Below are 15,557 nucleotides of genomic sequence, written 5' to 3'. Positions count from 1 at the left end.
ACCAAACTCACCCGGTGCTCTTATATCTAAAATCTTTTCTGAGCTAGAGATAAAGCTCTCCCCCTCTGAACGTTTGCATCAGAGGCTGAGAGAAAGCCAGAGAGACATTATGAAAGGGAGAAACACAGAGCAATATTTTGAATCAAATGGAAACTTCTTTTGGCTGACATTTAATTCCTGCAAACTAGTGTCAGACTGTAATTGCTTTTCGTCCTGCAGAGAACTAAACAGCCCTGGCTTAACTTGATCCATAGATCCATTCTTCTTGAAAGCCCACCCTTTGGCTTGATCTCAAAGCCCCCGATGATAATCCCAAATCGTAGAATTCTTCTGAGAGGGACAATCAGGGGTGAAATGCTACCAGTTCGGACCAGTTCAGGTGAACCAGTAGTAAAAAATGCTACCGGTTCGGGCAAACCGGTATTTCCGATGATCAGCTGGGCAACGATCAGCTGTGACGTATGATTTACATTAGCTACAATCGGCGGATTTCCTGCTTTCTAGCTAATTAAATCGCATGGCACAGTGGAGTTCCCACCCCCTCGCTGTTCTACTTACCTTTGCAGACTCAGAAGGCTTCAAAATGTTTTTTTTTAGCATCGCGCGGGTGCACCTCATTTGCACATGAGCTTTGCGCACGCTCGGTAGCAGACTCACAGAACCTGTAGCAGACTTCAGAGGATTTCACCACTGGGGACAATGAACATTTGGTGTCTACCCTACGACGGGTGCTCGGGGTTACCATGACGTTCTGGTACAGTGGAAAAACAAATGTTCTGAATTTTCAAAGGGCTCTTTTTTTTTTCATGAAACCCTGGTTTTTTATTCCAGATGTTGCGCCCACCTTCTCCTGGCCCCCGGCAGACGCTACCATCACCGAAGGGATGAGCGCCGTGTTAAGATGTGAAGTTTCTGGAGCCCCAAAGCCCGCCGTTGCATGGAAAAGGGGTACATGCTTACTATTCTGCTAGGAAACCACTCACATTGTGGTGGCTCACCAGGACCAATGAGCATAGCATTAACATCTTCATGCGCTGCAAATCAAGTGGACTGAAGCTGTTTCCAATTGCTGTGTTCCAGGGAATCAGATTCTGGCCAGTGGCTCCATTCAGCTCCCCAGGTTCCATCTCCTTGAGTCTGGAGGTCTTCAGATCAGCCCTGTCTTTCTCGGAGATGCTGGCGTCTACACCTGTTGCGCGGTCAACTCCGAAGGCGCGCTGAACGCCTCTTCTTCTCTCACCGTATGGAGTAAGACCCTGCTCGTTTTCAGCATTCATCTTGACTTAATCAGCTCTCCTTGTAGCTGATTAATTCGGAGTCTAATTACAAAGCGTTTGTTTTCACGAGGGTAGAGCGGACATTGAGTAATAAGATGATGGTGTTTAGAAGCAATGTGGAGAACCACCATAAAAAATCTCCCCGGAAAGAAGCATTTTTTGTGGGAGGGGGACATGTCTTTGACAGCCTTCTAAGGTGGCTTCTGCCTTCATAGACCTCCCTCATTGCACCTTTTCATCCTTTGTTAAGAAAGCAGCCAAATTAATGTGGGAGAACCCTGCCATACCGGGGTGGGTGGAATAATGAGCAACCAGGCATGTAGTCCTCCCAAGGCAAAACCCCAAACGAGGATGGAGACAGGATGGAAACAGGATGGACCTGAATTGTGAGTTGTCTTCTTTTTTTTTTTCAGACCGCACTTTTATCGCCCGCCCTCCAGAGGATAGCACGGTTATTAAGGGAACAACAGCCATGCTTCAGTGTGAAGCTGCTCATGATCCAAGGATTTCCATCAGGTTAGTTGTCTACACGGTGATTCTCAGTCATCCAGGTCATGGTTGTCCCAAAGGTGCTTTTTCAAGAGCCAATTGAACTTCCTTTGTAGTTTACCGTATTTTTCGGAGTATAAGACGCTCCGGACTATAAGACGCACTTATCCTTTTTGGGGAGGAAAACAAGAAAAAAAAATCTGCCTCTGCCTCCCAGCAATTTGCCTCCTTGCAGCAAACGGCCTGCTTTAGTTTCATTTTCATTTTCAGCACAACCTGATTAGCACAAGAAAAAAGAAAAATCTGCCTCCCAGCAATTTGCCTCCTTGCAGCAAACAGGGGAGGCCCACGTGGCAATAGGCAGTGGCAATCCCTGCAGCCTGAAACAGCTGAGGGTCGGGAGGCCAATCCAACCGACAATCAGCTGCTCCTACTAATCAGGCTGTGCTGAAGCTGAAGCTGAAACGGGCTTTTTGCTGTTTGCTGCAAGGAGGTAAATTGCTGGGAGGCAGAGGCCAAAGGGTGGGGGAACAGCGGGTGGGCAGGGCTACATTTGGTGTATTTTTTTTTTAATTTGATTTATATGCCGCCCTTCTCCGGAGACTCAGGGCGGCTTACAATGCGCTAAGCAAGAGCCTTCATACTTTTGTATATTTTTACAAAGTCAACTTATTGCCCCCACAAACTGGGTCCTCATTTTACCTACCTTAGAAAGGATGGAAGGCTGAGTCAACCTTGAGCCTGGCAAGACGCACCCAAATTTTCACCCTCTTTTGGGGGGGGGGAAGTGTGTCTTATACTCTGAAAAATACGGTAGTTGACTCTTGAAAATGCACCTTTGGGACAATGAGGTTGCTTGTGGTGATGGTTGTTTGTATCATTTATATCAACTTAATTGTCCCAACCATCAATGTTGGCTTGGGTGAGTTTTCTTGCCCTGGCTTTCCATTCCAACCAATCCAGTTTGAGACGGTAAATTACGCCCTTAATCCCATCAAGTTCTCTTTATTTTTCCCGCTGCAACCGTATGCATTATTTACAATGAGCTATGTTCCACTTCATGATTTCAATACAACGTCCTATGATTTACTGTCAAGGTTAACACAATATCAATAAAACCGACTTGTCACAAGCCGATCCTTAATGAGAATAAAACCCAAAGCAATTTAAGGGAATTGGTTTTGCAAATCGGTCTTTGCAAATCTTAGAAGCCTCACTTCCCCTCCTCCACCCCCCACCCCCACACACCCCTCCCTCGAGAAAAACCACCAAGAACCAAAGCTTCGCCAGACAAAATGAACCTTTTAACTACCAAATTCTACAAGCAGGGAATCAAAAGACTTCCCTCTGTGTTTCATACACAAGAATGAATATAGATATATCCAAATCTAACTAAAAAACGCTTCCATTCCCTTTAGAAAACATCAAACAATGCCATTTGTCAAAAGAAAAAAATGTGTAGACTTGACTAAAGAAGAAACTCTCTCTTAGATGCTTTTTGTTCTCATAAACGCTGGTAGGATTCTGAGTACAAGTCCCGCTGTAAACGGTTTAAAGCAAGAATTCTATTCTGCAAATTGTGACATTGAAATCACAGACAGGGAGAAGAAGAAGGAAAAAGGAGGACCAGGCCAACCCGCTTCCCCCACCCTGCAATCTTTTATCCTAATCTAATCAAATCTTTATTGTGGCCGAAGACCAGCCTAAGAAGTTCACGCTACGTATAATTAACATTTACACAGTATTTTTCGAGAGTGAAGATTTTTTTCACCTGTTGCCTAAGAAACCTTTGCAGCAGCTTTGAAAGAGAATATTCTAGGTTTTGGCATAATGAATATTCTTCAGTGTTCTACGTTATTCTTTAATTTCAGTCATTGCGACGCTTGCCCTTCACAAATCGCTGACCTTGAGTCTTGAAATGACACAAATCGCCTAATTTTTTTTTTGTAGGCACCATGAAAAACCGTATCTGCTTATGTGTTGTGACCTAGGCTCACTTAGTCATTACAAGACGCAATTGGTCCCAAACAAAACTGTTTTATTATAACAGCTGAGAATTACTTCATTCCCAGCTTAGCCCAAATTAATTCCAAAACAAGTCCTTCAGAAAAAGCCCTTCGGGCTTATCACAAAACTTTATCTTCTTTGGCACCCTGCCAAAGGCCTTTCTTGGCAAAGCCCCACGAAGTTCAGAAACAAGAGATGCCGACTGGAAAACAGATTTAGCAACGTTGCTTTCCTACAAAGAGCCCAAGAGGAGTTGCTGGTCTTTTAAGCCTTATGGGAGGGGCCAATCATCTCCTGGCCTTACTCCCAAGTCGTCCCTTTTGCTTTAGCTGCTCTTGCCTTCTGGCAGCTCTGCACATGCGTGCACTAGGAACAAGCTCCTCCTGTTCCTCTGCCTCTCTGCTGTCAGCCTCTGAAGGCTCTGGAGTCCTTAACTCACTCCCCGATGGCCCTGGCCCCATCTCTGCCTCCGACGCAGAGCCCTCATCCGGGCCTTTCCCAGCCTCCAGGACTGGTCCATTGTCCTCCCCAGCCTCCTCACTGTCCGACTCCACTGCCAGCTCCACAGGCTACTGGCGGACCATAATATTATGTTTCTGATATTTCCTAATATATTACTTATTATATTTAACAACAGCATAGGGGAAAGGAAACTTGTCCTATGTTCCTTTATGTTTGGAAGGAGTTATTTATCACACAGTAGAATAAAACATATTTTAAAAGTGAAATAAAACCTTGGGCTTCCCCAATAAATATATGAATAGTTTTGGCTCCTGGTAATCCGTGGAGCCAAGCTCGAACTCTGGGTATATTTAGTGAAGCCAAGAAAACACAACTAAGAAAGGAAAACTCTTTGCTTTTTCAAAACTTGGTTGGGTTCAGATTGCCAATGATAGCTTCAAATTTGTCCCCACACGCCTCAAAAAAATAACTGAGGTATTTATATTTGAGCTCTATAAAGTAGGGTTACATCCTTTTATCACAGTTTTTGTCAAACTGGACGAATTTAAGAGGGGTGGACTTCAACTCCCAGAATTTCCCAGCCAGCATACATGCATGGCTGGCTGGCTGGTGAATTCTGGGAGTTGAAGTCCACCCCTCTTAAATTATTCACCTCTGGTTTTAGCCAGGTAATTTCAGCACATTCATCATGTTTAACAAAACAGACAGCTGTCTTTTAATTAATCTTATGTACTGTGACCACCAGGTACACTTGGAAGAAGGATACCGTGATCATCAACCCATCCAGCAGCTCCCGAATCACCATTGAGAAAGATGGCAGCCTCATCATTGGCCAAACGTGGTCAGGTGACATTGGAGACTACACCTGCGAAGTCAATTCCTCGGGCGGGAATGATTCACGCGTGGCCCGAATGGAAGTAATGTAAGTTGTCTCGTAGCACGTTGGGATGGGGAATGTCAGGTGTGAAAGATCAGGCTGTACAAAGTTAGCACCCACCCCTCTCCTAGAAGAATGAAATATTTTGGGAAATATATTAAGAAAGGCAGAATATTATATTTCCCTAAAGGAGAAACATGCTCTTGGAAAGCAGCCCCCGCCTTTCTTAATAGCCCCAGCAAGTCTGGGCCAGCCTACCTACCAGACAAAAGACCTTCAGCTCCAGGGTGATAGGATTAAGACATGGCCCTTCAGGACATAATAGGACCATTTAGCAGAAGACACAGAGCCCACTGCATTGCAATCTCCTAAGGACATTGCATCACCCAGCAAGCTTCAACCAAACCTGGGAGCTCAGACAAACATGACCCCATAGGAATCTGACAACAGGCAATAGAATAAATGTTCTTGCACAGGAACAGGAAGCTCAAGTTCAAAGCCCAAGAGAAGGTGTAAAACCCCCTCACTCTCAACTCCATGTTGTCAGCTGAACTAGGACCATGTGCTGGGCGGTCCTGTTCACCATTAAACCCTCTTTCCAATCAGCCTCCATGTTTCCAGTGTCTTTCTGGATATTTTTCCCAACAAGGTCCATACGTGAAATTAAACAGATTTATTGGTAATCATTCTTAGACCCAAGAATTTTCTCAACCAACAGTCAACGCCTGCTTGCAGTTAGATAAAAGTCAACAGATAAAAGTCATGGAAAGTTGGACGTTGTTTGTGCCTATGTAGGGATTCTAAGCTGATCCCTCTTTTAACTCTGCGCCCAGCTTCTGCCACTCCTTCACTTTTATAAAACGTGTGAAATGACAAGCAGCTTCTTCTTCCTTTATCTTTTTCTTAGCTTTGCCTCTTTTTTCTTTTCTTTTATTTGAGTGTATTTCTCTCCGGAGGTTTTAATTTTGCTTGAGATTCATCACACAGAAAGTCTTTCGGAATCAATGAAACTAAATCGCCTGAATAGAATATTTTATGAGCTACTATAAAGTTACACAGGAAAAGCTAGTTTACATAATAATACTAATAGTCCCCTCTGTTTAGCATTCATCATTCCACAAAGAGGCAGGGTTCTTTTTCTTCCCAGCTGGAGTCCTTCTCATGACAGTTTTCTCTACCAATCAGAACTAGCCGTATTGTTTAAAATGTATTTAAGGTTAATTAGATCACTTCCTTCCAAAGGGTCTCGAAACGACCAGAGAGAATTCTTAGCTTCGTCATGTTCACAGTTTAGTTTGTAAAAATTTGTTCTCCACTCAGATGCCTGGATGTCATCAGAGCTCTTGTAACCTCTTTAACAGATCCACTTTAACAGATTAACAGAGTTGGAAGAAGGGACCTTGTAGGTCATCTAGTCCAACTCCCCGTCCAAGCAGGAGACCCTACACCATTTCTGACAGAGGGCAGTCCAGTCTCTCCTTGAAAGCCTCCAGGGATGAAGCTCCCACAACTTCCGAAGGCAACTTCTGTTCCATCGGTTGATTGTTCTCACTGTCAGAAAATCGCTCCTTATTTCTACGTTAAATCCAGTGGTGGGTTGCTATTGGTTCTCCCCGGTTCGGGAGAGCCGGTAGCGAAAATCTTGATGTGAGAGCGAACCGGTTCACTCCAACCGTCAGCCTCCACACTATACTTACCTTTATTCCCTTGTTTTTACCCCAGCTGTAAGACCCACCAGAGCAGATTGCCATGCCTCAGCTGTATTGAAATTCAATGCGCTTGCGTGAAGCACAAGTTTGGCATGCGTGTGAGCAAAGCGATTGTGCGCAAAGCACGTGTGCAAAGCAAACCGGTGAAATGCTCCCGGTTCGGACCGGATCGCCCGATCCAGTAGTGATGGCGGTGGGTGGTTCAGAGAACCGGTAGCAAAAATCCCTGCCCCCCCCCCCATGCCCAGCTGAGCCACGCGATCATCAGAGGTTTTTTTTTACTTTTAAAAGCATTTTTTCTACAACCTCTTCCGCCGAAAAAATGCTTTTAAAAGTAAAAAAAAAAAGCCTCTGATGATCACGCGGCTCAGCTGCGATTGTCAGAGGCTTTTAAAAGCATTTTTTCTAAGAGGTTGTAGAAAAAATGCCTTTAAAAGCCTCTGACGATCCCAGCTGAGTTGCCTGATCGTCAGAGGCTTTTAAAAGCATTTTTTCTACAATCTCTTCGGCTGAAAAAAATGCTTTTAAAAGTAAAAGAAAAAAAGTTGGCCACACCCACCCAGCCACATTACCCACCACCACCACCAAGCCACACCCACAGAACCGGTAGTAACAAATTTTACATTCCACCTCTGGTTAAATCTCTCTTTGTTCAACTTCCATCCATTATTCCTTGTCTGGCCTTCGGGTGTCTTGGAAAACAGCTTGACCCCTTTCCTCCTCTCTGTGGCAGCCCCTCAAATATTGGAAGACTGCTATCGTGTCTCCCCTGCTCCTTCTCTTCACTAAACCAGCCATGCCCAGTTCCTGCAACCGTTCATCGTACGTTTGAGCCTCCGGTCCCCTAATCAAACGAATGGTTGTAAGTTGAGAACGATCTGTATTAAACCTCTTAACAGTTCATTTTGAATGTACAGCCAGCACCCACAAAGGAAGCAGACTTTGCCCGGGTCGCAAACATGAGTCTCCTTATGTGACAACAATATAAAAAAGTTGAATGTGTGTGTGTGTGTGTGCTTCGGGGAGGTTGGGTTCCCCCCCCTCGAAGCAAAATGTATTTGCACCTGCCTAAAGTGCCGCACGTCGTGTTAAATTGCAAGGCGAAATTGCAAGATGATTGGATCTTATTATTGCAGTTCACGAATCGATCAGAAAATATGCTTCTAACGAGCCAACGTTTCTCTAAAGAGGCCCAGGTCCTCTGATCTCTTGAACATCCGGCATTCCTCCCTCCGTGAGACTTTTCCTTGTTAAGAGTTTGCAATTTGCCTACTTTTTCCTCCCTATTCAAATGTTCTTGTGGAAGTGAAAGGGAGGCTTGAATTCATCGCTGAATTGGCTTGAATTTCTTCCGTCGGAGCAACAAAAGCAGGCCGTGAAAGAATCAAGAGTGTTTTTGTGGGACAAAGGAATTCCTAGCGTGATCATTTCTAAAATCTAGTCCCGTGATGGCGAATTTGGTGGCAAGTGGATCCGTATCAGTGGGCACGCGAGCTCAGCTGCGCCAGCTGATTTTCGGGCCTTCCAGGCCCATTGGAAGTTGGCAAACAGGCCATTTCTGGCCTCTGGAGGGCCTCCCGGGGGGGGGATGTTGAGGAAGGCCATTTTCGCCCTCCCCAGGCTCCAAAAAGGCTCTGGAGCCTAGGAAGAGCGAAAAACGGGCCTACCGCGCCCACCGGGCCATCACGTGCCAAAAGCAGGGGGAGCTGCGTGTGTGTGTGGGGGGGTCGCATAGGCATGTGTGGGGAGCATTGAATTATGGGTGTGGGCAGGTGTGCAGACGACCCCCCCCCCACACTTCCACCGCTTTTGGCACGCGACGGCAAAAAGTTTAGCCATCCCTGATCTAGTCTATCAGTTTTCGGAGGGAACGATATCCCGTTTTTGCCAGCTCACCGTATCTAGCCTTCCCTTGAAGGCTCCTTCATCTACCATCCCAAATAACCTGTGCATGGTTGAAGTTTATTACAACCTTTGTATTTCTGAAGAGCGTCGCCTCTCCACCGCCGAGCCTAGATTGATTCCTCTTTTGAAATCGCCGGCTGTCCTGTTCATTTTTTTTTTCCAATCTGGAGGCAGGTGTCAAGATTCCAAGTCATAGCCCCATAGAAAGCAGAACTCCGAGGCAGACAGATTCCGCAAAGGACAGTTTTATTGGAGAGATCATTATTGGCACAAACTGGTGAAAAACCGACTCTGAAAATTCCCGCGGTTTTCTGCTGATTAAAAAGGGGAAAGTTTTCCCCTTTCCCCAAACAATCAGTCACATTGTCCAATAGAGATGCTGGCTGGTTGCCTGGTTACTTCACCCCTCCTTCCTCCAGTCACTTGTTGGATTGTCCTTGGTTCCCACAGAAAACTATTTAGTTTCGGCTACAACCCCTCCTCCTCTCTCCATCTACCTATGTTCCCCCTCCTTATCCTCTCTTTGCATTGTGGCAACCCTGAAGCCTGCAAAATGGGCCCAGCCAGATTTGCTTCAGAGTTGACAGCAAGGGTGAAATACAAAATGAAGAAGCCAGTGGTGAAATCCAAATTTTTTTACTACCAGTTCTGTGGCCGTGGCTTGGTGAGCGTGGCTTGGTGAGCATGTCAGGGGAAAGATACTGCAAAATCTGCATTCCCACCCCACTCCTGGGGGAAGGATACTGCAAAATCCCCATTCCCACCCCACTCCTGGGGGAAAGATACTGCAAAATCCCCATTCCCTCCCCACTCCTGAGGGAAGGGTACTACTCCTGGGGGAAGGATACTGCAAAATCCCCATTCCCTCCCCACTCCTGGGGAAGGATACTGCAAAATCCCCATTCCCTCCCCACTCCAGGGGAAGGATATTGCAAAATCCCCATTCCCTCCCCACTCCTGGGGGAAGGATATTGCAAAATCTCCATTCCCACCCCACTCTGGGGCCAGCCAGAGGTGGTATTTGCCGCTTCTCCGAACTACTCGAAATTTCCACTACCGGTTCTCCAGAACCTGTCAGAACCTGCTGGATTTCACCCCTGGAAGAAGCCCGTTAGAAGTTGACTCCGGATTGTTTACCGTAGGGCTGCGTAAATCCTTTGAAAGAAAGTTTCAGAAAGCACAGGAGTGCATACCGAGCACCTCTTTTTGAATGGTTAAAGCAAACAGGCCTCTTCCTGGCTTGCGCAGCTGCTGCCAAAGTGGTTCCCAGCTGGCCTTTCCTGTTTGTGCATCAACAGAACATTTGGCTTCACTGTATCCCAGATGCGGCTGCTTTAATGTTTGCAAAAGGAGATGCAGAGGGTACTGCTGGGCTTCTCAGCCTTAGCAATTTTTAAGACCTGTGGACTTCAACTCTCAGAATTCCCTAGCCAGCATGTCCCACAGGTCTTAAAGTTGCCAAGGTTGGAGGCCTCTGGTATGTTCCTGCATGTTCTGGAGGACCTCCTTCAAAGGATTGGCACAGCTCTCATTGGCAATTTGACCTCGTCTGTGCCTGTTGAGAAATTTTAACCTGGCATTTGGGGTGTAGACCATCTCAAGACCTTTAAAGGGCAAAGACGTTCCAGGCCCTTGACTCATCAACTTCAATTACCTTCTCATCCTGGATGGGTGTCCACCAACTGGGATCTCTGCCAGCCTTGCAAGGTTGTCCACAATTGGATTTGAGGCCTTCTGTATAGAGAACATGTTCTGCTACAAAATGTTTGGTTTTCAGAGTCTTTAACGTAATTCTCTTCTATGGGATCCTCGGTGCTCTCTGAATTTGGTGATTTTCTTGAAGACATTGTATAACCCAACTAGGAAATACCATCAGTGCTAGAAGGGAGTGGGGTTTGATCCAGTGGTGAAATCCAAAAATTTTTTACTACCAGTTCTGTGTGCATGGCTTGGTGGGCGTGGTGTGGTTTGATGGGTGTGGCTTGGTGGGCATGGCAGGGGTAGGATACTGCAAAATCTCCATTCCCATCCCACTCCTGGGGGAAGGATATTGCAAAATCTCCATTCCCACCCCACTCTGGGGCCAGCCAGAGGTGGTATTTGCCGGTTCTCCAAACGACTCAAAATTTCCACTACCGGTTCGCCAGAACCTGTCAGAACCTGCTGGATTTCACCCCTGGTTTGATCCCTGTTTATATACAGTAGCTTGCCCTGCCAATTTTGGTGGGAGAGAGATTTTCGCTTTTTCTCTCTCTCTCCCTCTTTTTTTCTTTTTTCTTTTTTTGTTTGCTTGCTTGCTATGGAGTCCTTGGTGCTCTCTGAACTTGTTTATTGTCTTGCAGACGTTTTGTGACCTAACTAGGTAACGTCATCAGTGCTAGAAGGAAGTGGGGTTTGTTCCCTAGCTGGGTCATGAAAAATCTGCCAGAAAACCATCAAGGTCAGAGAGCACCAAGGACCCCAGATTTCAACTCCGAACTACAAAAAAAAATTCTCTTCTATCAGTTAATTCTCTTCCTCCACTTTTCTTCCTCAAGCCCTTTCCCCTTCCATCCCTCCTTGTCTACCTCAGTTTCCCGATATCGAACAGTAGGAACCAGCCCTCAACCATGCGTCCATATTATAGATGTTCCCAAAGTACAGTCAAAATGTAAACATAATGAGAGCGACACAAAGACGAGACGAAAACACAAATGCCAGCAATGTAAACCAAACCAGTTTGAATTTCCCCATCAATAAAAGAGACTCAATAAGAAGGGCTCTCAGTAATGCATACTAGCAAAACTCTCAATGACACCCAGTGATTTTTTTTAAAAAAAAAAACAACCTCTGTTGTGGATTCTACATTTTTCTCCAGTTGCATTGACTGCTTGTACCATTTGCGCTCCTTTCATTTTGCACGCTTCATCTGAGTGAGAACAATTAAGAAGAAGTCAGGCAGAAAGCAGATTATCTTTTCCATACAATAGAGAAGAGGGTTGGTTTTTTTTTTTTTTTTTTTTTTTTTTTAGTAATTTCCAACCTCTCTGGTGGGCTATTATGCAGGAAAGAAAAATTACTGCTGTATCCAAAATTACCTGCAGTGGTAGAAAAACACATGTGCAGGGAAGGGGAGGGCTGCTCTCCTCATTCTGAGTGCACAGGGAGTGGGGGTGAGGGAACAGAAGCAGATCTCAGATGGTTTCCTTTAGGTTATTTGTAGCACCGAAAACATGTGTTGTGCGAAGGAGACAGCTTCCCAAAATAAGAAGCTGGTCTTAAGCACTACTGATAGGAAAGCAAGAGAACCATCGTCAAGGCAGGCCCAGGTTCCAGCGAGAAACCACTGCACTTCATGTAGAAGATCTAGAGCAGAGGTGTCAAACTCGAGACCCGTGGGGCCATCCTGGAAACAGCGACGGACCAGCCCTCGGTGCCTCCGTCAGCGAAAACGGAGCTTGGGAAGGCGTCCGAGTTCCGTTTTCACTGGCAGAGGGTTGCAGGAGGCAGTCGCAGCTGGAAATGGAGTTTGGGAGTCTCTTTTTGCTGGCAGGGTGCAGGATGACACAAGTGACATCGAGCTGGTCACGCCACTCTGTCACCCCGCCACATGCATGCCCCCCAGAAGTCAAACACAACTCTGATGCGAGTTTGACACCCCTGTTCTAGAGGCTCTTCATATTCATGACTTTGTGGTAGCACCCAAGTTTTGGCATGCAGGAGCCTGAGTGGCGTAGGAGGCTAATGCCTCCTACTAAGGCAGCAATTAACATCCAGCTGCCTGCAATTTACTGCGAGTTCAATTCTCACCAGGCTCAAGGTCGACTCAGCTTTCCATCCTTTCTAAGGTGGGTAAAATGAGGACCCGGTTTGTGGGGGCAATAAGCTGACTTTGTATAAAATATACAAAAGTATGAAGGCTATTGCTTAGCACATTGTAAGCCACCCTGAGTCTCCGGAGAAGGGCGGCATATAAAAATAAATAAATAAATAAATAAAAATTTAGGCAAGCCTAGTTCAACCCTTTGTGTGAAATCCAGAATAGCCAACTCAGAGGAAAATAGAACAATGGACCATAGTAATAGGGCTTAGATTTGTATATCGCTTGATAGTGCTCTACAGCCCTCTCTAAGCAGTTTACAGAGTCAGCTTATTGTCCCCCAACAATCTGGGTCCTCATTTTACTGACTTTGGAAGGATGGAAGGCTGAGTCAACCTTGAGCCTGGTGAGAATCGAACTGCTGGCAGTCGGCTGAATTAGCCTGCAATACTGCACTCTAACCACTGCACCACCAGGGCTCCTTAACGCTTTTTCCAACCTCCATCTAATTGGTTGTGAGAATAAAACTTGATGAGCTGTTCCAGTCAAGGAAGTTTGTGCAATAGTTAGAATGCAGTATTGAAGGCAAATTCTGCTCAGTGCCAAAAGTTCGATTCCTTCGATTCTGACCGGCTCAAGGTCGACTCAGCCTTCCATCCTTCTAAGGTCGATAAAATGAGGAACCGGATTGTTGAGGGCGATAGGCTGAATCTGTAAACTGCTTCAAAAGGGCTGTGAAGCACCGTGAAGTAGTATGTAAGTCTAAGTGCTACTATTGCTATCTTATGACCTGGGCGGTAGAGAATATATATTCACTCAGTTCCATCAGTAGCTATTGCAGTCATTCAGGGCAAGAAGGGCTAACAAAGTGTTCATTGGATCAAGAATTAAATCTCGTGAAAAGTTCAGGCTGGTGTTAATATGAAAATTCAGCATAGATGCAAATCTATTGGGGTTTTTTTCTAAGTTTTTGTCCAGCTCCAGTTGATTTCTTGGGCAGAGCAGTTAATTAGCTAACTGGGAAACCATCCTTTTGCCTTAAAATGCCTTGTTTTAAGATGGGTGCCCAAAACATCAAGCTTATGTAAAAATAAAAAAAAACCAGACACACAAGGCCAAAACTGAAAAGGAGATTTTTTTTAAAAAAAACCATCCAAAAACCATTGAGAGCATCTTGAAACTTCTTGCCAATGGATGAAGAGATGTTTTATTTATAGTTAGAAATTCTCCTTACTCACGTCAAGCGAAGATTTGTTAAGTATCTGCAACACATTAGCCTAAAGCAGAAAAGATTTAATAATAGCACTTACTTTGGGTTTCTATTTTAAAGACAGTGTTAACAGTGTTGCGTTGGAAGGATATTTTACTTCCTCGTTTGGACAGGCAAAAAATACTCCGGTGAAGATTTGCCCCTTTGACACTTCTGAGCTGTCATTAATAGGCAAATAATTTCGTAGACTTAAATTTTCCAGAAAGGCAAGAAATCCAAATCAACCCATCAGAGTTCACGACTGCAGCTCATTTTATTTATTTTATTTTATTTATTTATTTTACTCACTGTACTTGCAATCGTTTCTGTGCTTTGGGGAATGACATCAAAACATTTGTCCACCTGAAATTAATAATGGTTAATATCCACTTCTGAGGCCAAGACATTTTCTTGGTCTGGAATTCTTTTTCCTTTTCCCATCAGTGTTTCTGGTGACAAATGTTTCTTGCACGCCCGGTGGATTTACCTTTAAGGGCTTAAGGTACGTGGGCATGAATGGCTTCAGACAGTTACAGATATATATAGAAGACACCAGTTCATTATTCTCACATTTTACGGTCTTTGCAATTAACGCCATAGACTATTTAACTGAAAAGACCATTTAACATTTTGCTATTATTACATGCCGGATATAACTGAAGAAAGGACTTTGCGATAATGTGACTGTTTAAAACCCACCAGGTTTTTTCACTTCGATGCCTACCATATGTGTTGGACCTTGAAGTCCATTAATTCCAAGTCATCACGGTCAATCTACTGTGAATTAGCAGGCAAGAGTTCAGATTCTTCTAGATTAAGTTCTTCTAAGGTTGAGATCTCCCCCAATACATTGGCTGAGAGATCAACCTTAGAAGAGCTTAATCTTTGCAGGAAGTCTTCCTGGTTCATCAGGACATTCTAAAACAGAAGCTGATGAATTTGTCTCCTGCTCGAGCAGGAGGGTTGCAGTGGTGGGTTGCTCCCGGTTCGCACCGGTTCGCAAGAACCGGTCGTAAAAATTTGTAGTAGTTCGGAGAACCGGTAATAACATTGGCTGGCCATGCCCCTGAACTGGTCCCCGGCCTGGTCACCACTCACTTACCCTGCCCACCTCATCAGAGGCTCTTTTTTTTTTTTTAACTTTTAAAAGCATTTTTTCTACAACCTCTTCGGCCGAAAAAATGCTTTTAAAAATAAAAAAAAAGCCTCTGATGATTGTGTGGCTTGGCTGGGATCGTCAGAGGCTTTTAAAAGCATTTTTTTTACAATCTCTTCGGCTGAAGAGGTTGTAGGAAAAAAAATGCCTTTAAAAGCCTCTGGCGATCCCAGCTGAGTTGCCTGATCGTCAGAGGCTTCTAAAAGCATTTTTTTTTTTGCAACCTCTTAAGGTTGTAGAAAAAATGCTTTTAAAAGTAAAAAAAAAAAGGTGGTCACGCCCACCCAGTCACATTACCCCCCACCAAGCCACGCCCACAAAATAAGCCACACCCACAAAATAAACCACACCCACAGAACCGGTAGTAAAAAAAAATTAGAACCCACCCCTGGAGGGTTGGACTAGAAGACCTCCAAGGCCCCTCTCAAGTCTGTTATTCTGTAATTCCGTAATACACGAATACATGTAATACATGAATTTGGGATTATTGGAAAATATTAGCTGGTGCCGTCTTCTTAAGGATCCAGCATGTTTTCCCAAATAACAGGACAAGACAAGATTGAAGTTGTATTTCAGGAATCCAAGAATCTCTTTGCTTTTCCCCTTTGAAATTCGAATTTGAAGTAG

At 44.8% G+C, this 15,557-nt stretch overlaps 1 protein-coding gene across 4 annotated transcripts in view; it reads left to right on the top strand.

Moving 5' to 3' along the window:
- SDK1 (sidekick cell adhesion molecule 1) overlaps positions 1–15,557 on the top strand; it is a 430,408-nt gene that overhangs the window by 252,380 nt on the left and 162,471 nt on the right. For all 4 annotated transcript variants that reach the window (XM_060684054.2, XM_060684053.2, XM_087878657.1 and 1 more), the window contains exons 10-13: positions 832–948; positions 1,081–1,248; positions 1,691–1,793; positions 4,981–5,157. In XM_060684054.2, the coding sequence (XP_060540037.2) occupies positions 832–948; positions 1,081–1,248; positions 1,691–1,793; positions 4,981–5,157 (565 nt within the window). The remainder of the gene's footprint in view (positions 1–831; positions 949–1,080; positions 1,249–1,690; positions 1,794–4,980; positions 5,158–15,557) is intronic.

Source organism: Pantherophis guttatus, chromosome 14 (genome assembly GCF_059756535.1).
Source record: "Pantherophis guttatus breed Tessera chromosome 14, ASM5975653v1, whole genome shotgun sequence".
NCBI lineage: Eukaryota > Metazoa > Chordata > Lepidosauria > Squamata > Colubridae > Pantherophis > Pantherophis guttatus.
The sequence above is the reverse complement of the archived record's forward strand: the minus strand, read 5'-3'. Positions and strand labels throughout refer to the sequence as shown.